We start from the raw sequence: 21,823 nt of genomic DNA, 5'->3' as shown, positions 1-21,823 counted from the left end.
GCGTGCATATGGTACACAGCATGAGCCAACTATCTGCACAAACTAATAAAGATAAAACTAATAAAGAAAATGCTTCAAGACTGTTTGCAGTTTTCCTGTCAGAATAGCAATGATAATAATTTAACATTTTATAATCAAGAAAATAAGACATGAATATGAGTATTGTAATTTGACAGTCATAATATTTTTTTAACATACTCTAATATAAAAAAGTAATACATTTTTTTTTATATATATATAAAATTTACCAAAACATTTGGATTATACAAAAAAAAAAAAAAAAAAAAAAAAAAAAAAAAAAATATATATATATATATATATATATATATATATATATATATATATATATATATATATATATATATATATATATATATATATATATATTATTATTTATTATTATTATTATATTTATTATTATTATTATTATTATTATTATTTTTTTTTTTTTTTTTTAGTGTGTGTGTATAATCAAAATGTTTGGGCCAAATTTTATATTAAAAAAACTTGTAATAAAGTTAGATGAAATAAAATAAAATCTTAAAAATTAACTTGTATTAAAATAACTACAACTAATAAATGATAGAATATAACTAAAATGAATGAATACAAACTAATAAAACTGTATAGACTATAATAAAATAAACTTTAATTACCATACTATAATCTAATTAAAAATAATAAAAACTATGATTTTATTTCAAAACTAAAATATGCGCTATTAGTTTCTTAGGAGTAAATGTAATGCACATGTAAATGCACATATGATTCGGATTGCATGGTTTAGGATGCATATGAACTGAACAAGGCTGTAAATCGGTGCATGTAAACACAACCATTGAAATGTAAAGCATGACTGTGTTCTGCAGATGTCTGAGTGCTGGCCTCACTATGGATCCTGTGATAGTGGAGGCGTTCTTAGCCAGCCTGTCCAACCGGCTCTACATCTCCCAGGAAAACGACAAGTGAGGAAACAAACACACCCTCTCTCTCTGAGTACTGTGATGTGATGTGGTTCTTTTGACTCCGGCGAGTGTGCTTCTCCTCAGGGAGGCTCATCTCATCCCGGATCACACCATCCGTGCGCTCGGTCACATCGCTGTGGCCATGAGAGACTGTCCTAAAGTCATGGAGCCCATCCTGCAGATCCTGCAGCAGAAGTTCTGCCAGCCGCCCTCGCAGTTAGACGTGCTGATCATAGACCAGCTGGGCTGCATGGTCATCACAGGCAACGTGAGGAGCTGATCTACACTAATCACAGCGCTCATTTACAGTCCATTCTTTCTGCGCTCTTTGCATCCCAGCTTTTGTCTCATGATTTACGCTGCTGTGCATTTTCAAGCATGATCAGTACGGGAAATAAACTTTTTGTTTGTTGTTTTTTTACTGCAGCAATACATCTATCAGGAGGTCTGGAACCTGTTCCAGCAGATCAGTGTGAAAGCCAGTAATGTGGTGTATTCAGCCACCAAAGACTACAAAGACCACGGATACAGGTGTGTGTGTGTGTGTGTGTGTGTGTGCATTAAACTGAATGCATAAAAAATGCACCAGGTAGTGTCTGAGAAATGCTTGATAGCATCTGAGGAAGTTTCAGGCATTTTAACATTTAAAATAAGAAATGTAATGCTACTGTAGCTTTTTATTTTTCTTTAAGCCCAGTCATAATATTTGTCAAGGTTGTTTGCACCCAAAACAGTCATAATTTAGTTTTTCATTACCATTTTCCAGCCTTGCTCTGAGCTTTAGAATAAGAATAATTACACAGGCTATTTATTTATTTTTTATGCAATCGCATATTTTTATGCATTTATGCAGCTGATTCCCATTTCGTTCTTTTTATATGCTTTTTGTCTTAAAGGTATGTGCACAAATAATTCTTTTTGGAGGATTTATTGGCTTTGACTTTCAGTCATGTTTTATAAAATATTAAATACAACATTTATAATATTTAATAGATTTAATAGTTGTATTACTATAAATCATAAAATTATAATATTATATTCTAAATGAGTAATAGTGAATTTATGTACTTATATGAACTTCTCTTGAATTTATGCAAATTACCTTTGTGAATCAGAATAATTTTAATACAAAGAATTTTGGCTTTCACTAACATAGCTCAGAATCAATTCCTGAAAAAATTACGAATCGATTCATCATCGCAGCCCAAGTGAACTTTCTGGAAGTTACAGTATCGCGATGATATTTTAAGTGATTTATACTTCCGTTCTGCTTCCAGTGTGTCTCTGGTGGTGGTTTAATATAAAGCGTGTGTGTTTGTGCAGGCACTGCTCTCTAGCGGTGATAAACGCTCTGGCTAATATCGCGGCTAACCTGCAGGGGGAGCAGCTGGTGGACGAGCTGCTGGTCAATCTGCTGGAGCTGTTCGTTCAGCTCGGCCTGGAGGGCAAGAGAGCCAGTGAACGCGCCAGTGATAAAGGACCGGCACTCAAAGTCAGTCTGTGTTTGACCCAAGAGGGTCTGCAGACTTGCACTTGCACTCTCAGACACTTGCACTTCCGCTAGTGACGTCACTTGCAATCTTTATTTTTTATTTAGTTGAATTTCACAACAATGTCACTTGCAATCGCTACTTGCACTCTCCGCTACCTGTGACGTCACTTGCAATCGACACAAATTGTGCGTGTTGCCAATGGAGACAAGACGCTGTGGTGATTAAACGATTAAACCTAATTTAGTAATATAACGTACAGGGTCCTGCAAGAAAAAGACAAGACCGGCAAATCCGTGGCCACAGAACAGCAGAATATGAACGCAATGCACAAAGTCTCTCGCTAAGCGTAGAAAAATAAACACTTAACATGGCTTAATGTATAAAGATTCTATTAAAATATCAAATTAAATATACAGTTAATTATTTTAATGAATATGCATATACCGTATTTTTCGGACTATAAGTCGCACCTGATTATAAGTTGCATCAGTCCAACAATACGTCATGATGAGGAAAAAAACATATATAAGTCGCACTGGACTATAAGTCGCATTTATTTAGAACCAAGAACCAATAGAAAACATTACCGTCTACAGCCACCAGAGGGCGCTCTATGTGTTCAGTGTAGACTACAGGAGAACTGAGCAGCATAGAGCGCCCTCTCGTGGCTGTAGATGGTAATGTTTTCTTTTGGTTCATGTCAAATTAATTTTGATAAATAAGTCGCACCTGACTATAAGTCGCAGGACCAGCCAAACTATGAAAAAAAGTGCGACTTATAGTCCGGAAAACACGGTAGTATTTTCCTCACATACTGCAAAATGTGGCATAATGGACTAAGATGATAAAGGCCAAACTCAGTATACTTCTCTATATTATTAAAATACATAACGTATATGTACAGGCACGCAGGTGAGCCAAGAATAAACGCAACACGCAAAGTTTCGCGTTAATCGTTTTTCCATATAGAATAAACTGTCTACAACTTGTTTATATCACTGTCTTTGTCCATTAACCTACATTGTAGCGGAGAGTGCAAGTAGCGATTGCAAGTGACATTGTAATTTAGTTACTTTTTTCTTGTCTTCACCACCTGGCTACAGTTGTAAAATCTTGAGAGATTCAAACAAAAAGTTATCAATAAATAGAACAAACTGCAAGTGACGTCGCTAGTGGAAGCACAAGTGTCTGAGAGAGCAAGTCTGCAGCCAGACCCTTCTCGTTTGACCTTACACATACAGTTACTAATAAATGTGACGTATACATCATTTGAAAGCTGATTAAATAAGCTTTCCATTAATTAATGGTTTGTTAAGATCGGGCAATATCTGGCCGAGTTGAACTATTTGAAAAACTGGAATATGAGGGTGCAAAAATAATTAAATATAGAGAAAATTGCCTTTTAAAGTTATCCAAAGTTTTGATATTTATGGTAGTAAATTTACAAAGTATCTTCATGGGATATGATCTTTAGTTAATATTCTAATAATTTTTGGCATAAAAGAAAAATCAATAATTTTGACCCATACAATGTATTTTTAGCTACTGCTACAAATATCCCCTCGAGACTTAACACTGCTTTTATGCTCCAGGGACACAAATGGGATTCTGGAATGTTTCAGTGCATCTCGAATGTTGTTTTAATTTAGTTATTTTTTATTTCTAGGCGTCCAGCAGTGCTGGTAATCTAGGCGTCCTCATCCCTGTTATCGCTGTGGTAAGACACACACTCACAGTATTTAAACAGCAGAGTCTCATTTAATTATTTTGCATGCATTTTATTTAAGGGGAGGTGCTGCAATTACGCTTTTGGAATTAAATTATTGAAAATAATATTGAATACACTTTATTTAATGTCATTTAATATAAGAATATTACAATTACAGTATTATAGTACGTAATTTATAATATTATTAATATTTATAGGGCATGAAGTTCTATTGAAAACTGCTTTGAAATATTTTCAATATTTGTTTTGTATTAAATTGTATAAATGTTTTGGTTAGTAACTTTGACAAATGTGATTGAGTATCACACTGAAACAAAAGTAAAAATAGCAATATTTTCTTCTGGGCCTGTTTTACGTCTGATATAGTATGCAAATGTTAGTGGAAAGGAAAATGTTTCTTTTAAATGATTCATGAGCTCTCTTAGGGATAGCATGCCTTTGAAGATCAAAGAGTACATTATCAAGAGCATGAAAGTAACTAATTTGTCTACATAAAGTTAGATAAATCTTGCTCGTTTTTTTGTAATCAGATACTAATATGCTTCATTATTCACGCGTCTGTCTAGAAACTGTAATTAGATCTTGAGCTCCTGTGGTTAGACTTTAACTTCTGACAAATATTTACCATGCTTGCAAAATGTTCTTCCATGTTTTAAGTGTACTCGAGTGTTGTTTTCATTCACCCTTTGATCAGATTAATTCAATAATCCAGTCCTCTGATTCATTTTATTTAACAACACGTCCTGCTTCAAAAATACATAAATGTTTATCATTGTTTTTAAATTTCACTAGCAGTTCTTTAAAAAACTCACTTTACTTGATAAAACAAACAATCATTCTCATCCACTTATTTGGCTAAGTTTCATTCTTATGCAGTCATGCATCGGCCATTGCACGGCTGTATTGTGTATATGCATCTGATTAACTCTGTGAAGGGTCTACCACACGTCCCATGAACACAACGCAGCCCGTACGATGCTCGTAGATGAGGAAGAGGAAGGGGCGGTCCACGATGAAACGCGTCTGTGTTGATAAAGGCATGAATCCGACGTGTGTCATTGCTGCGGCCTCTGTACCTTCTTCATTCACTGTAATGGTGCCCTGATGCTTAAACTGAGAGAGAAGAGGACGAGGATTACAGGAAAAGAAGGTTATGATGGTGCAATGAAAGGTCAAAGAGTATGTTTTTGTAGGCGTAGGCGCACTAAAGTACTCTCAACAGAAGCAAGTTATGAGTTGAATTGGTCAGTTGTTCTCTTACCCAGTTGATGACGACCTTCTCGGAAGTCATTGGGGAAAAGTCACCCTTTTCAGTAAACGGGTTTGTCAAGCCCATTTCCTTCAGGTGATCGATCAAGTCATAGTTCTGCTCCAGCTTAAACCGTGGGAAAACCACCTCACGAGTCCTACCAGAGGAAGATTTTAAGACCATGCACAGCCAAAAAGACTACTGGAGAATGATTTAGCCAAGAAGGATGTATTTCTGGATCAATATTCTTAGCAAGCTCCAACACTAACATCCAACCCTAACTATAAACCAAAAAACCAAACTATATTCCAAACCATGAAGTACCACTAAAAGTGAAAGTTCAGGGAAATTAAATGGGAATAAGAATATTGGTTACACCTCAACTTAACTCTAGTGTCTAAGAGGTTGATAGCAGTGTTGTTCCATATCCCAACAAAGATATTAATCCATGAACTTGTCCAACTTCATGTTAAATCATCTTCAAGTCATTGAGTCGGAGACATTAAAGTGACATGTTTTTAACTTGGTCTCAGACCTATGGCAAGTGCTTTACCTGTTGGACATGTTGTTTAGCCACTTATTGATCAGAGTTGGGGAGATCTCCTGCTCCAGGGATCTCATTCCAGAGAGTTTCTGAGGAACGGCGATGATCATGCTGATGTTTCCGGTGTAGGGCAGCTGCAGTATGTCGCAGTTGAGCTCGTGATCAGCCGCTGCCATGTAGCTTCCTTTGTTCTGCATCATGGGAACGCGCACCTGCTTTTTCTCATTGACACGGAATTGCCGGTAGTGTGTCAGTTCCTTTGGGAACTTCTGCTCCCATGTACCTGTATTTGTTGTACCAGTGAATAGATAAGATTGTATTTTTATATATGTAATACTATTCCTTCTTATTTGTTTAAAAAAGGGGTATGCAGTCCGGTTTCTGGAGGGCCACCTTCCAGCAGAGTTTAGCTCTAGCCCTAAACAAGCTAATTATAAATGTTTTCAGGAACACTTGAAACTTTCAGACATGGGTGTTGGAGCTACACTCTGCAAGAAAGTGATTCTGGAGCTGGACTGGACACTCCTGATTGATACAATGGTTTACCAAATATCTACAGCTGTTGTAGTCAGTGCTGGGGGCATCTTCCTGCAGGGTTTAGTTTCTTGCCCTGAACCTGAACCAGCTTATCAGTTCAGGATAGTCCAGATAGTCTTCAGGATCATAACAACCTCCAGGCAGGTGTGCTAGCACTAAAGTCTGCAGGACATTGGCCCTCCAGGAGTGGGAGTGGACACTCCTGGTTGAGACCGAAGATCTACAGCTTTGGAAGCCAACCCTTATCTTGGAGGGCCATCATCCAGCAAAGTTCAGCTCCAGTCCTAATTAAACACACCTGAACCAGCTAATCATCGTCTTCAGGATTGCAAAAAAAAATAAAAAATGCTTCAGGCATATGTATTGGAGCTACGCTTCTCAGGAAATTGACCCTCCAGAAAGAGGATAGAACATCCCTTGTTGAGACCGAAGTCCCTATTTGACAAATATTTTCAGTAGGGGTAGCCAACCCTACTCTTGGAAGGTCATCATTCAGCAGAGTTTAGCTCCAGTCCTAATTAAGCACACCTGAACCAGCTAATCAAGGTCTTCAGGATCCCAAGAAACATGTATTCGAGCTAAACTCTACAGTAAATGGACCATTCAGGAGCAGAATTAGACATCCCTGGTTGGACAGAAGTTCATATTTACCAAAGATCTACAACCACGAGTTTTAGAAAATTACGGCCAGGTGTTTTGGGTAGGGCTGGAACTGAAGCCTGAAGTATGGTAGCCCTCCAGGTGCAGGGTTTGCTTCAATGATCCACAGGTTTCCCTGTTGAAAAGACCAGCTTAAGCTGTAATTGTACTGGTTTGTGTTTGGTTTGGTTCAGGTCAAATTGGCGAACCAGCACAGCCATGAATTTTGGTTGACCTAGTCAAAATGCTGGTCTATTTAGTTAGGCTAACATCAAATTTGGATACTCAATATTAAACTCAATGGTAGTACTCAAAGCATTTCAAATAGTACATGATTTTTTTGCTCTAGAAATGAGGGCAGACTATTCAAATGAAGGATCAAAACAAAAGTCCTAATGAGTTCCAGTATTTGGGCTAGAATGGATTCACCTTTGAAGTACAGGTAGTTCAGGAGCATCACTGCCATATTGGGGTCTACGCTCTTTAGCGGTTCCTTTATCAGACCTTTGGTGATCTTCTGAATGCGCTGGTTGGCCTTCACAAGGAAGGCCGGGTCAGCAAAGTCCACAGACTGCGGCTCGGCAAAGTAGTACGTCTTTGCATCGCTACGGAAAGCCTCCTGTATGCGGATGTTTCTTTTCACGTACAGGTCATTAACGGAGCGTAAGTTGTAGCCGAAGTTTCGTCGGAAAAGCCTGTGTGTGAGTTTACAGAACAGCTTGTGCACAGTTGAGTTATCGTAATGAGTGCTGGCGTTGACGAATTCAGCAAATCCAAGAGTTTGGTAGAGTTGTTCGTGAGTGGTTGGGCCGGCTCCCAGAGCCATCATGCCCATCGCAATGGAGATCCCGACAGGAGCTAGCAGAATGTTGTCTGTTTGGTTAAGTCGATTGCGTAGTTTCCGATAAAGCCGGCACCCGAAGCGGGTGTTGACAACATTGATGCGCTGGAGACGAGTTCGCCCGTGGAAGAGCCGCAACAGACGTGCTCGGCGGATTTTGGGGTCACTGGGCTCCCCAAAGAGGTCCAGGTCAGGTGCAGGAGTGGAAATATCATCTATATGATCACCTTCACTATAGTCATCCTCACCCTCTGCTAAGATCTTATCAAAGTCGATGTAGTCTTCATCTTCCAACCCCTCCAGAGGGAGGTCATTTGTGACTGTATTCTCCCGATGGAAATCCAGAGTAATGGACTCAATGTCTGTGTCCTCTCCCTTTGGAGGAAGTCCACGGGCATCCACCAACTTTTCCTTCTCACTTCCACCAAAGTGTGAGCTGAGGTCTTTGACCCCAGCTAGAGCAGGGTTGCTCAGAAGAGAGGCTACAACTATAACTGGAACAAACCACATCCTATAAAAAAAAATGCACACATGGGAATACTGAATGTTTTCTCTGAAATATCACACACTGAGCATATTTAATTTAGCAGATACTTTTGTACAAATTAGTGTAAATTTAATCATACCAAATTTAGATACTATTATGGTATTGACATTTTATTATAATTTTTTAATTGTTCATGTATTAAATTTAGTTTGTTTTATGATTTTTTTTTCTATTGTTTTTCAGTTTTCATGCTTCAAATACTATTTTTAGTTAGCTGGCGAGGAAACCTTCTTAATATTAATTTATTATATATATATATATATATATATATATATATATATATATATATATATGTATATGTATATATAATATATATACATGCATATACATACATATATATATATATACATATATATTATATATGTATATATATATATATATGTGTATGTATAAGTATGTGTATGTATGTATGTATATATATATATGTATGTATGTGTGTGTGTGTGTGTATATGTGTATATATATATATATATATATATATATATATACATATATATGTATATATATATATATATATATATATATATATATATATATATATATATATATATATATGTATATGTATATGTATATGCATGTATATGCATGTGTATATATATATATATATGCATGTGTATTTCCATTTTATTAAAAGAAAAAAATATATTAAATATCTCACAATATTATAAAATTGTTAACAATAACAACACTGATCCAAAGGGACTTGTAAGTTAAGTAAATCCTAAACTATATACAGTTATAGGGACACCCAGTATCCAGAACAATCAATTCATTTTCTTCAGTGATTTTCAATGATTGTTAAAGTCTTGCCTTTGGTTGATCTCAGAAATATCACACCAATGTCAACAGTCTTAAGAAAACTTTTATGTTAGTTTGAGCTGCTTACCTGCTCTTTCGCTCTGGAATCTCTGTGATTGTGTGTGTGTGGACCGTCTGTTTGTGGATTCGTTCTCCAGCTGGACTTTGAAGTGGCTCTTCACTGATCAAACAGCAGCGAGTTCAAACAGTCCTCACAGACCTTCATCTGACTCAATTAACCCTTGAAATGCACTCAAAACGTTAATACTAGGTGCAAATTAATATAAATACACTAAATGGCCTATTAGGACTTGTATTACCATAGTTACACTGCATAGCTTTTATCCTAATATCCCTGACAGCTGTATAAAATCTATCGAGCAAACTGGCATCACGTTTCAATGTATGCAGAAAGTTGCAGTTCTTTTTTCAAAAGGTTCTTGATATGATCTGTTATCTGACTGAAGAGTGTGTTTCCTTGGAGGCTAAATTTTACTTATTGGAAAATTTAGTACATGCAAGCTCATAAAAGTGCATTGAAAAGCAGTCAGTCTATTGAATAAATGTCATGTAACCATGCTTTGACGACACACTGACACATTTTTTTATATTTAGAAGGAAAAGTAGATGCATTTAGTGATTTGGACTCCATTTAAACCTTTTTTATTTTTTGGCGATGCAAGCAGATGATGTGTAATGTTTAACGATGACTATAAACAAATAGTGGTCGGCCGATATTAGTTTTTTTTTTTTGACAGCCAATGCTGTTTTTGTGAATATTGAAGAAAATTGTAATCATTTCACAATGGATTAAAAAATAAATGTGTAAAATAAACATACTTCTACTTTAGATGACAAAGTATTTTTCATATTAAAGCATTTGAATATACAGTGGGCCAAAAAAAAAGCAGAATATCGGCCGATATATCGGCTTTGGCAAAATATCCGTTGACCACTATAAACAAATCCCTGATGTGATAAGAATATTGTTTTACAATTTAAAGTATAGTAACGGTTATTTAATTTTTATATTCAATTATTTTATTATTATTTACATTTTAGTTTAGTAAATTTATTTAATTATTTTTTTGTTTAATAAATGGAATAAAAACAAAAACAAAAAAAAAAAACCCTAAGGCACAAACAGTGGCAACATTTTTTGTTTTGTAGGATATAATTCTTTGAAAGAACTACCAACATTTTCATAATGTTTCTAAATGTAATTGTGTTTTGTGTTTATTTGTATGCAGTTGACCCGTCGGTTGCCTCCCATTAAAGAGGCCAAACCTCGCCTTCAGAAGCTCTTTAGAGATTTCTGGCTCTATTCTGTGGTCATGGGTTTTGCTGTGGAAGGTTCTGGTAAGGAAATAAACAATCAACATCTCTGACAGCATTAAAGCATCTTGTGTACGGTTTCCTGAAGTAAGATCTCATAACCCGAGGAGAGAGTATTTCTACAGGATTCTGTCTATGTGTGTGTGTGTGTGTGTGTGTGTGTGTGTGTGCGTGTTTTAGGTCTGTGGCCTGAGGAATGGTACGAGGGAGTGTGTGAAATCGCCACAAAATCTCCGCTGCTCACATTCCCCAGTGGAGAACCGCTGCGTTCAGAGCTCCAGTATAACTCGGCCCTAAAGAATGACACAGTTACTCCGGTATCTGAACAATGTCTTACTGTTTTACAGCCTCCCGATCCAAACTCTTTTATTTACTCAACCTGAATTTATTCCAAACCTGTGCGAGTGTTTTTCTGTGTTGAGCACAAAAGAAGATATTTTTTAGAATGTGGGTCACCAAAATGTTGGCGGTAGCCATCGACTTCCATAGTATTTGTTTTTCCATACCACATATAGCAGTCAATGGCTACCGTCAATTGTTTGGAGACCAAATTAAAAAATCTATTAAACGATTTTCTCTTAGTGTTAAAGTTGAGTGTGTATATCGTTGGCTCTTTGACATATCGCTTTTGTCACTTTGGATAAATGCATAAATGTTAATGCAAGTTATTAGATGCATGATTTTCACTTGCCAGATAATTGCACTTTTTTTAAGCTTATTGTTTAATTTGATTTAGCTCCAAACAGTTTTATAAGAAAAATGGATCAAAAATGCAAAGCAGCCGAAGTTATTTCAGAAAAATTAACTGGATACTGTGGACATGCCACGCGTTTCAATAATGTGACAATGTTTGCAAACTACTTTATCCATAGTGTTTTACATGCAATTTTACAAAAATAGCATGCATTATATCTTAATATATATGGAATATCAAAATGAAGTGTTCCTGATCTCCTTTTGAAGGCGGAGTTAAGTGAACTGCGCAGCACCATCATTAATTTGTTGGATCCGTCACCTGAAGCTGCTGCCCTCATCAATAAACTCGACTTTGCCATGTGCACTTACCTGCTGTCCGTGTACCGACTGGAGTATATGAGGTTAGAGACGCTTTCCTTCCTCCAGCTCTTCTCATTCTTTTTTTAATGTGTAATTTCCCTATCTGTGCGTTTTAATCCTTCTCTTCCTCAGGATGCTGCACTCGAATGATGCCGACCGCTTCCAGGTGATGTTCAGATACTTTGAGGACAAAGCCATCCAGAAAGACAAATCAGGTCAGCATTTAATGTGGTTGATTTAGCAGGTTCTAAATGTTTACAACAGGAAGCAGAATTCAAAATTCAAAAAATCTAAGTATATTTTTCATTAAACTTACGTTACATGAAGAATCATATGTATTCATGCTTACGAATGTTGGGGTATAACAATTAGAGAAATGCTGATCTTTGGATCTTTCTATTAATCTGTTTTAAATATTAATAATAATCAGAAATGTTTCTCGAGCAGTAAATCATCATATTTTCATGATTTCTGAAGATCATGTGACACTGAAGACTGGAGGAATGATGCTGAAAATACAGCGGAGCATCACAGAAATACATTACACTTTAACACAGATTCACACAGAAAAAAGCATTTTTAAATTGTAATAATATTTCACAATTTTTACTGTATTTTATACTGTATACACCAATATGACAATAAAAATATTTACCTATATCTTGATACGAGAAATGCAACATGAACGCTAATCATGTGACTTTTTTTGTAGAAAGATTGTACAAACAAATCAGAGTTTTGGTTCAGTTAATAGAAATTGACTAATTAATGTAATTGAATCATAACTCACTCATCTAAGGAAGTTTTGCATTTGTCAAAGCAATGCCAAATAAGCATCTCTCTCTTAACATGCAGGCATGATGCAGTGTGTGATTTGTGTGGGGGATAAAGTCTTCGAGGTTTTCCTGCAGATGATGGCTGAGAAAGTGAGTCGAAGTACTGAACTGAATGCGTTATTGATCGCTCATTATTGACCGTCACATTGATTGCTGTTTCAGCCCAAGACTAAAGAGCACGAGGAGGAGCTGGAGCGCCACGCTCAGTTCCTATTGGTCAACTTTAACCACACCCACAAGAGGATCCGCAGGGTCGCAGATAAATACCTCTCAGGACTCGCCGAGACGTAAGATTAACCACACAATCTCTAGTCCTCGAGCTCTCTACCCAACACTCAACAATTTCACCCATTATTGATGAATGCTGAATGCTTATTAGAAAACAATTCCCACACAAAGTTTGTTGCTTATGAAAACGCAAAATGCACTAAACATCTTCCCAAACTGGAAATGAGAATTGTATATAAATATGTTTCAAGTTTTATACCTCCCTGAAGTTTGCCGCCAAAATAAAAGCTCTAGTTTAATGTGTAATAGTAAAGAAATTAAAACTTACTTAAATATTAGTATTGTAATTCTACTTTTGTTCTGTAAAATAACCTTACTATTAATAAATACTTATTAATTTTTATATATTTTTATAAGAATAGTATTGTTACTATAATGCAATTTAACAAATACAGCAGTAGCAATAGTCATTTTTATATATATATATATTTTTCCAGTAACATTATTGCTATTGTAAAATATTTCTTTATTGAAATGAATAAAAATAATAATAATAGTATTTTGTAGTATTTTATTATCAGATTTTACTTATTTGTATTTTATTTACAATAGTAGTATTGCTATATTAATTTCTTTGATTTCACTTTTGTAATTTAACCCCAAAAAATGATAGAAAATATATATTTTTTGTTTTTGTAGCAATAATAATAGTAATTATTAATAATAATAATAATAGATAGTAGTAATAATAATGATGATAATAATACTAATAATAATTATGATTAGGATGTTTTTATTATTATTATTATTATTATTATTATTATTATTATTATTATTATTATTATTAAATACAATATTTTAGCAGTATTTTATTACCAGATTTTAATGGTTACATTTAATATTTTTTATTTTAATTTAACAGAAACCACAACAACAACTACTACTATTACTATTATTATGAAATACAAATGTTTAATATTTTATTTACAATTGTAGTATTGCTATAGTATTTCTTTATTGATTTATTTATTTTTGTAATTGAACATCAGTAATATTAATAATAATAACTATAATAGAAATAAATAATAGTTGTTGTTGTAGCAATAATGATAATAATAATAGGTAATAATAATAATAATTTAGTTTAAATTTAAATGCTCATTATAGTGGTATTTTATTACTAGATTTTAATTTCTAATTTTTATTTATTTATTGTAATTTAACAACAACAACTATTATTATTATTATTATTAAATATTCATTTTAATATTTGATGTACAGTAGTAGTATTGATATATTTATCGATTTCATTTTTGAAATTGAACATCAATATTATACTATAAAACTAAAAATATGAGTAGTTTTTGTTGTTGCAATAATAGTAATAATTAATAATAATAATTATTATAATAGGCAGCAGTAATAATAATATGTATAGTGGTATAGAGTAACAGGAGAAGCTGAAATCTCTGTTTGTCCTGTAGGTTTCCTCATCTTCTGTGGAGTGGGAGGGTGTTGAAGACTATGTTGGACATCCTGCAGACTCTGTCTCTGTCTCTGAGCGCCGTCAGTACAGCACACACACATGAGCCGTGTATCTATATCTGTGCGTCTAGTGTCAGTCTCTTAACCCCGGCTCCTGTGACACAGGACATCCACAAGGACCAGCCGTACTACGACATTCCCGACACTCCGTACAGAATAACGGTCCCGGACACACACGAGGCGCGAGAGGTGAGACAGACGCAGACTCGGAGTCGTGGATATCTGCTCGGTCTGGGCTCCTCTGGTTTGAGACGGTTTGTGTGTTTGTGCAGAGCATCGTGAAGGACTTTGCCGCCCGCTGTGGAGAGATCTTGAAGGAGGCCATGAAATGGGCCGCTTCTGTAACCAAATCTCATCTGCAGGTGAGGAGGAGTCGCATACTGGGCTCTTTGAGTCTGAGATGGGGTTTATATGATCGTATGTGTCTGATTCCTGTCATTCACCAGGCCATCCTCTCTTATCTCATCATTTACAGACACAACGGTTCTGCTGAGAAAAAAAAGCAAGAAAAAAAAAATATATATATATATATATATACACAGTACAGACCAAAAGTTTGGAAACATTACTATTCTTAATGTTTTTGAAAGAAGTTTCTTCTGCTCATCAAGCCTGAATTTATTTGATCAAAAATACAGAAAAAACAGTAATATTGTGAAATATTATTACAACTTAAAATAATAGTTTTCTATTTGAATATACTTTAAAAAAATAATTTATTCCTGTGATGCAAAGCTGAATTTTCAGCATCATTTCTCCAGCTTCAGTGTCACATGTAACATCAGTCGATCACATGATCATTTAGAAATCATTCTAATATTCTGATTTATTATGAGTGTTGGAAACAGTTCTGCTGTCTGATATATTTGATCAATAAAAGGTTAAAAAGAACTGCATTTATTCAAAATAAAATAAAAAATTCTAATAATATATTTTCTTTACTATCACTTTTTATCAATTTAACACATCTTTGCTGAATAAAAGAATTGATTTTATAAAAAAAAAAAAAGAAAGAAAAAAAATTACTGACCAGTAGTGTATATTGCTATTACAAAATATTTATATTTTAAAAACATACCTTCTTTTTTTTTTTCCTAAAAAAGTGTCACATGTTCTGAAAAAATATTAAGCAGCAGAACTGTTTCCAACTTTGATAATGAATCATCATATCAGAATGATTTCTAAAGGATCACGTGATAATGATCTGAAAAATTCAGCTTTGCATCACAGAAATAAATGATCATTTAAAGTATAAAACATTTAAAAACTATTATTTTAAGTTGTAATAATATTACATTTTTTTCTGTATTTTTGATCAAATAAATGCAGGCTTGATGAGCAGAAGAAACTTCTTTCAAAAACATTAAAAATACTAATTTTTCCAAACTTTTGGTCTGTACTGTATATATTTATATTTATATTTGAATTATCATAAAAAATCATGTAATCATCGTCATGTAAATAAACACCAAGACTTATGAATGTTAATCAAAATATATTAATCATGTTCAAAAGTTTGGGGTCTTTAAGATTTCTTATGTTTTAAAAGTCTCTTCTGCTCACCCAGACTGCATTTATTTGATCAAAAATACAGTAAAAATAGTGAAATATTATTCTAATGTAAATCATCTGTTTTCTGTGTGAATCTGTGTTAAAGTGTAATGTATTTCTGTGATGCTCCGCTGTATTTCCAGCATCATTCCTCCAGTCTTCAGTGTCGCATGATCTTCAGAAATCATGAAAATATGATGATTTACTGCTCAAGAAACATTTCTGATTATCATCAATGTAATATTTTTATGGAAACTGTGATGCATTTTATTTTTCAGGATTCACAGATGAACAGAAGGTTCAAAAGAACAGCGTTTATCTGAAACCGAAATCTTTTGTAGCATCATAAACGTCTTTACTCTCACTTTTGATCGATTCAATGCATCCGTGATGAATAAAACTATTAATTTCTATCAATGCATCTGTGTGTGTGTGTCTCAGGAGTATCTGAACAAGCATCAGAACTGGCTGTCGGGTTTGTCTCAGCACACGGGTTTGGCGATGGCTACCGAGAGCATCCTCAACTTCGCAGGATACAACCGTCAGAGCACAACGCTGGGGGTGAGATACACACACACACACACACACACACACACACACACACACACACACACACACACACACGCGCGTCCTGATGCTAACCAGTGCTGTACTCTTACGCTAGATGGTTACTGAGATGGTAACTGAGGTTTTTGGCCAGATTAAGGTAAGACTGTAGCGAGTCTTTAGCAGATTGGAAAATAAAATCATCAATCGTTTTATAAGAAGTCTTTAGTAAAACTACTGATTTATTCCACATGCTCAATCAAATCCACTAGATTCGAAACATCTTGAACTGCTTTAATCTGAATGTGCACTTTAAATTGCTTCTATTAATGCATTTGTGCATGCATTATTTTTTTTGACAATTAACCATACACAAAAAAAAAAAATCTTATGGTGTAAAAAATAATATATTTGAATATTAATATGCATTTATTTGAACATGCATTTATGCAGTTATGCAATTATATATATACATATTATGAGATTGTTGACAATTGAGCATACTTTTAAACATATCTCAATGTCAAAACGTTTTATTAGTTTACATGCATTTATTTATTCATTGCATTTATATATGCACTGACATTATTTTTAAAAAATAAAGCACAATTCTAAAAAAGTAAAAAGTACATTTGCATTTATACAATTATGCAGTTATTATGAATTTAAATACTCGTTTTTATTTAATTGTCAAGCCAGTTTTCTGTAGCTCTTTTCCTAATGCACATCATTTCGAAGCGACTTTGAAATGAATGTTTGCAGTAATAATGTAATAATGCATGCATTAATTTCTGAAGTCAATTTTCTGTATGCATTGAAGCAAGTGCCCTGTTATATTTACTATACCTGCTACATTTCAGTATAACCAAGTATACTGTATGAGGTACTGTATCCCACAATGCACTGCACATTTAAGGACCATGTTAAGGTCATTAACAGGAAGGTCATTAATTGGAAACAATGTGAGTTATGAAGAGTGTTGCACAAATGATGATTTAGCTTCAAACTAACCAGGAATTTCTGACGTGATCCCAGCTAACACACTCAGCTGTGTGATAGTGATTATCCCTGCAATCATGCGTTATAAATATTCATTTGCACTGTTGTTCATAATATCAATTTGGCTCTTGCTTGTCCTTGTAATTTTTGGCATTTTAAATGTTGTTTTTGTGCGTGCCTTGTGTTCTGATGTTATTTTGCAATATTTTGTCACAAACACTTTATTTGTTCCATCTCTGCTAACCGCTGGCTGCTAACTCATCTGTGTGTGTGTTATGATTGGCTGGCGGCGGGTTGGTGGGCGTGGCCTGTCGTGTGCTCCGCCCCCTTGCCCCAGGCAGCTTTTCCTCAGGTTGGTGGTGTTACTGTTGTCCTCGCTTCTTACACTGACTCCATCTGTAACTCATTCATTCAGTCATTTATAAAGCAGTTATAATAACAGTAGAGCGGTCAGCTCATAAGAGTATATCTTTATAGATGAATGGATTTACTCTAGTCAGAAATGTTTTTAGTCGGATGTTTTAACTGGTCAGTTTCCATCGTTCCCAGATTACCCAGCTGACCGAGCGGCCCACCTGTGTGAAGAAGGACTACTCCAACTTCATGGCGTCGCTGAACCTGCGGAATCGCTACACTGGAGAGGTAAACGCGCTCAATAGTGTGTTAATGAGTCAATCTCACCAGTCCTGACAAGAACGTGAACTTTCATGTTTTATTTGTTTTTATTTATGCATTTTATTTATGTGCTTCTACTTATTTTATGTGCTTATTTCAACATTTATGCATTATTTGTGCATTTGTTGAGTTTATCCATAAATTCATGCATTTATTCATGCATGTATCCATGCACTTATTTATGCATTTTCAGTTCAATTCAATTATGCGTCATTAATTAATGCATTCATGCATTTTTACATTTATTTATGCACTATTTGTGCATTTATGGACTTCTTTGTGTTTATTTATTTATGCATATATTTATACATGTATTCAATTATCTGTGCATATATGAATTTTTATGCATTTATTTATGCATATTGATTATCATATAGGCATTTATGCTTTTTTTAAATGCATGCATTCATTTAGACATTTGTGCAATTATTTATGCATATTTGTAGATGTATACATTTATCCATTCATTTAGATATGTATGCACCATTTATGCATATTTGTTTACATTTATGCATTTATTCATGCACTTTTTATTGATGCATTTAAGAAATGTATTTATGCATTGTGAAATAATTTATGCACACTTTTATTCAAAATTCTTACTGAAATGTAAAAAAAAAAGTTGATAATTCTCTTAAAGGTATTGAAAGATTTGTTTGTGTCTGTAATGTATTTATTGATTGTATGTGTGTATGTTGAGGTTGCTGGGATGCTGCAGTTTGCAAAAGTGACACACAGTGAGTCAAACCTCAGCAAGCTGATGGTTTCTCAGATGAGTGAGGCTCTGGACGCCAAAGACCCGGACGCGTTCACGCAGAACATGTTTAAGATGACCGCGCTGCTCATCAGCACTAAAGGTAGCACGCAGGTGGTCGTGTGGGCCGTTTGGGATGCAGATCATGTTTGAGTGACACACAGACGTCTCTGTCTCAGATTGGGATCTTCAGCTGCTGCATCATCTCTGCTGGTCTCCTCTGAAGATGTTCACGGAGCAGGGCATGGAGACGGCCATCGCCTGCTGGGAGTGGCTGCTCGCTGCCCGCAATGGGATCGAAGTCCAGGTGAGTCTCTGAAAGCAGGATTATAAGAGTGTGGCGTGCTGTTAGACCGCAGCGCTCATGGGAAGTGTGTGTGTGCAGTTCATGCGTGAGATGGCGGGCGCCTGGCAGATGACCGTCGAGCTGAAGATGGGCTTGTTCTCAGAGACCGAGTTGGAGGCCGATCCTTTAGCTGCTTCAGAAGAGAGTCAACCTCTGCCTCGTCCACCAAACGTCACGCCACATTCGCTCTGGATCGAGGTCTGTAAACACACGCTGCCTTACTGTAGATAGTATGTAACACAGCTGTGGTCAGACGTTTACATAACCCTTGCTGAATCTCCAAAATTGTCTTTTTTTTATTTATTTTTTTAATTAAAATTGCATTTAGTTTTTTATGCAATACACTACATTCACTTCTTCATCAGTGAATTTATACTGTGTGTGTGTGTGTGTGTGTTTAGTTTCTAGTGCAGAGGTTTGAGATCGCCAAGTACTGCAGTGCAGACCAGGTGGAGATCTTCACCAGTGTCCTGCAGAGGGCGCTGTCTCTGAGCGTCGGCGGACCCAAGAGCTGCCTGAACCGACACGTCGCTGCGATAGGACCCCGATTCAGGTGACGCTTCAGACACCTCCAGCACCACTTACACACACAACCATATTGTGTTTTAGTGTACTGTACATGTAGTATTTAACAGGTTCATCAATCTCCCTGTATAAAAGTTTGAGATCAGTAAGATTTTAGTTACTTTTTAAAGAAGTCTCTTCTGTTCATCAAGGCTGCATTTATTTGATCAAAATGACAGTAATAAAAACTAATACTGTAAAATATGATTACTGTAAAAAAATAAAGTGTTCTATTTTAATATAATTTAAAATATAATTTATGCTCCGCTGTATTTTCAGCATCATTCCTCCAGTCTTCAGTGTCACATGATCTTCAGAAATCAGAATAATATGATCATTTATTATGCTTTTTTTGGAGCCTGTGATACATTTTTTTTTCAGGATTATTTGATGAATAAAAAGTTAAAAAGAACAACATTTATTTAAAATAGAAATCTTTTGTAACAATTGAAGTCTTTACTGTCACTTTTGATACATTTTACGTATCCTTGCTGAATAAAAGTATTAAATTCTTTCAAAAAAGGAAGGAAAAACTTTACGGATCCCACACTTTGGACAATTTTGAATTTGAATTTTGAAAAGATGTCTATTCTTAGGAATTTTTTTTTTTTTTTTATCGGAAAAATCCTGAAAAAGTATCACAGGTTCCAAAAAAAACTTATTTTTTTAATTTATTATTTTAAATTGTAATAATTTCACGATATTACAGTGTTTTTCAGTCTGTATTTTTAATAAGTGTTCTGATGTGTGAGGAAACATTTACATTTAAGCATTTAGCAGCAGCTTACAAGTGAGGACAAATGCATTCAGAAATCAAGACTTCACATTGCTTGTCTTCGCATGGAAAAACTAAACAGATCTAAATGTAATACACATCTCACTTTAATGATTTTGAGGTGCATTTTTGTTTATTTTGGTGGAATTTTTACTGCAAGCTGTTTATTAACAACCATGTCATATAGTGTAGTAATAATAATACTGATAAAACTGTCAGTACAAACATGTCAATGCAAAATGTATTTAGTATTTCATATTTAGGTTATATCATGTGTGTGTGTGTGTGTGTGTGTGTGTGTGTTAGGCTGCTGACTCTCAGTCTCACTCTTCTTCATGCTGATGTGGTCACTAACGCCACCATCCGTAACGTCCTGAGAGAGAAGATCTACTCGACTGCCTTCGATTACTTCAGGTGTGGACATCAACACAAAACAGATTTGGTTTCTCAGGCAGAATGAATGTCATTTGTGTTTGTGTGTGTTCAGTGTGGCTCCACGGTTCCCCACGCAGCCGGAGAAACGCCTGCGTGAAGACATCAGCATCATGATCAAGTTTTACGCCTGTCTGCTGTCGGATAAGAAATATCTCACGGCCACTCAACTCGTGCCACCAGGTGAACAAACACATCTCCGTTTGTTTCGTTTGGACATGAAGCAGCTTCAGCAGTCTTATTCTTACACGGTCTTATTCTCAGACATTTTACTTCCCCCTGCGAGCAAATGAACTGATACGATTCTTAGAATATGTGCATGTTGTTTACTCATTTGTCATGTGACAGGACTAGTTATGGTAAAAAGCAATTAAAAGGAAGAAATGGAGGCCAGGAGCTAAAAGTAACACTTTTTTTCTTATGCATCCAATTACATTTTAATCTAAAATATTGCTAAAGAAAACTTCATCATGGTGTTATTTATTTACTTCCCAAAAACTAAAAAAAAATAAGTGTTTTTTGAAGTTGGCATTACAATTATGGTAAAAAGCTGCTTTTTTTTTATTTTTACAAACCTTTTTTTAATCAAAATATTGAATTAATGTGATTTAATATACAAATATATTTAAATAAATAATACATACAAAAAAATATGAATTTATATAATGAGAAATTAAAATAAAAGATCACTAATTATATAATTAATAATTTACTTATTGCAATTTATTAATTTATTTTAAATTAATAAAATATAATAATTTTATTAAATTCATAGTATAAATATTTTCAATTAATTATTTAATTACTTGTGAATAGAACAAATTATGGAAGTATGTTTT

General features: G+C 34.8%; 2 protein-coding genes across 3 annotated transcripts in view; one reads left to right on the top strand and one right to left on the bottom strand.

Annotated features, from left to right (window-relative positions):
• LOC113052663 (phosphatidylinositol 4-kinase alpha-like) overlaps positions 1 to 21,823 on the top strand; it is a 47,181-nt gene that overhangs the window by 11,614 nt on the left and 13,744 nt on the right. The window contains exons 15-37 of one of the 2 annotated variants that reach the window (XM_026217056.1): positions 870 to 965; positions 1,050 to 1,233; positions 1,393 to 1,496; positions 2,289 to 2,457; positions 4,125 to 4,175; positions 10,593 to 10,701; positions 10,858 to 10,994; positions 11,641 to 11,774; positions 11,866 to 11,948; positions 12,589 to 12,659; positions 12,732 to 12,856; positions 14,282 to 14,363; positions 14,448 to 14,531; positions 14,615 to 14,704; positions 16,335 to 16,454; positions 17,776 to 17,790; positions 17,988 to 18,080; positions 18,814 to 18,970; positions 19,047 to 19,174; positions 19,253 to 19,411; positions 19,615 to 19,766; positions 20,859 to 20,966; positions 21,040 to 21,167. In XM_026217056.1, the coding sequence (XP_026072841.1) occupies positions 870 to 965; positions 1,050 to 1,233; positions 1,393 to 1,496; positions 2,289 to 2,457; positions 4,125 to 4,175; positions 10,593 to 10,701; positions 10,858 to 10,994; positions 11,641 to 11,774; positions 11,866 to 11,948; positions 12,589 to 12,659; positions 12,732 to 12,856; positions 14,282 to 14,363; positions 14,448 to 14,531; positions 14,615 to 14,704; positions 16,335 to 16,454; positions 17,776 to 17,790; positions 17,988 to 18,080; positions 18,814 to 18,970; positions 19,047 to 19,174; positions 19,253 to 19,411; positions 19,615 to 19,766; positions 20,859 to 20,966; positions 21,040 to 21,167 (2,579 nt within the window). The remainder of the gene's footprint in view (positions 1 to 869; positions 966 to 1,049; positions 1,234 to 1,392; positions 1,497 to 2,288; positions 2,458 to 4,124; positions 4,176 to 10,592; positions 10,702 to 10,857; positions 10,995 to 11,640; positions 11,775 to 11,865; positions 11,949 to 12,588; positions 12,660 to 12,731; positions 12,857 to 14,281; positions 14,364 to 14,447; positions 14,532 to 14,614; positions 14,705 to 16,334; positions 16,455 to 17,775; positions 17,791 to 17,987; positions 18,081 to 18,813; positions 18,971 to 19,046; positions 19,175 to 19,252; positions 19,412 to 19,614; positions 19,767 to 20,858; positions 20,967 to 21,039; positions 21,168 to 21,823) is intronic. The other variant, XM_026217057.1, reaches the window with a different exon arrangement.
• LOC113052664 (heparin cofactor 2-like) lies at positions 4,900 to 9,559 on the bottom strand. The gene is made up of 5 exons (XM_026217058.1): positions 9,431 to 9,559; positions 7,586 to 8,508; positions 5,990 to 6,263; positions 5,449 to 5,593; positions 4,900 to 5,300 (listed from the first exon to the last, which is right to left on the bottom strand). Exons 2-5 carry the CDS (start codon positions 8,505 to 8,507, stop codon positions 5,109 to 5,111), a joined length of 1,533 nt encoding a protein of 510 aa, XP_026072843.1. The 5' UTR covers position 8,508; positions 9,431 to 9,559; the 3' UTR covers positions 4,900 to 5,108.

Source organism: Carassius auratus, chromosome 33 (assembly GCF_003368295.1).
Source record: "Carassius auratus strain Wakin chromosome 33, ASM336829v1, whole genome shotgun sequence".
Taxonomy (NCBI): domain Eukaryota; kingdom Metazoa; phylum Chordata; class Actinopteri; order Cypriniformes; family Cyprinidae; genus Carassius; species Carassius auratus.
This window is presented reverse-complemented; position numbering and strand designations above follow the sequence as displayed.

Excerpts from the sequence above, each read along its gene's own strand:
- LOC113052664 (XM_026217058.1), bottom strand. The coding sequence starts at position 8,507 with ATGTGGTTTGTTCCAGTTATAGTTGTAGCCTCTCTTCTGAGCAACCCT. Across the intron at positions 6,264-7,585 it reads GAACTACCTGTACTTCAAAG|GTACATGGGAGCAGAAGTTC; the intron begins GTGAATCCATTC and ends CAACAAATACAG. Across the intron at positions 5,594-5,989 it reads CTAAACAACATGTCCAACAG|GACTCGTGAGGTGGTTTTCC; the intron begins GTAAAGCACTTG and ends TTCCTCTGGTAG.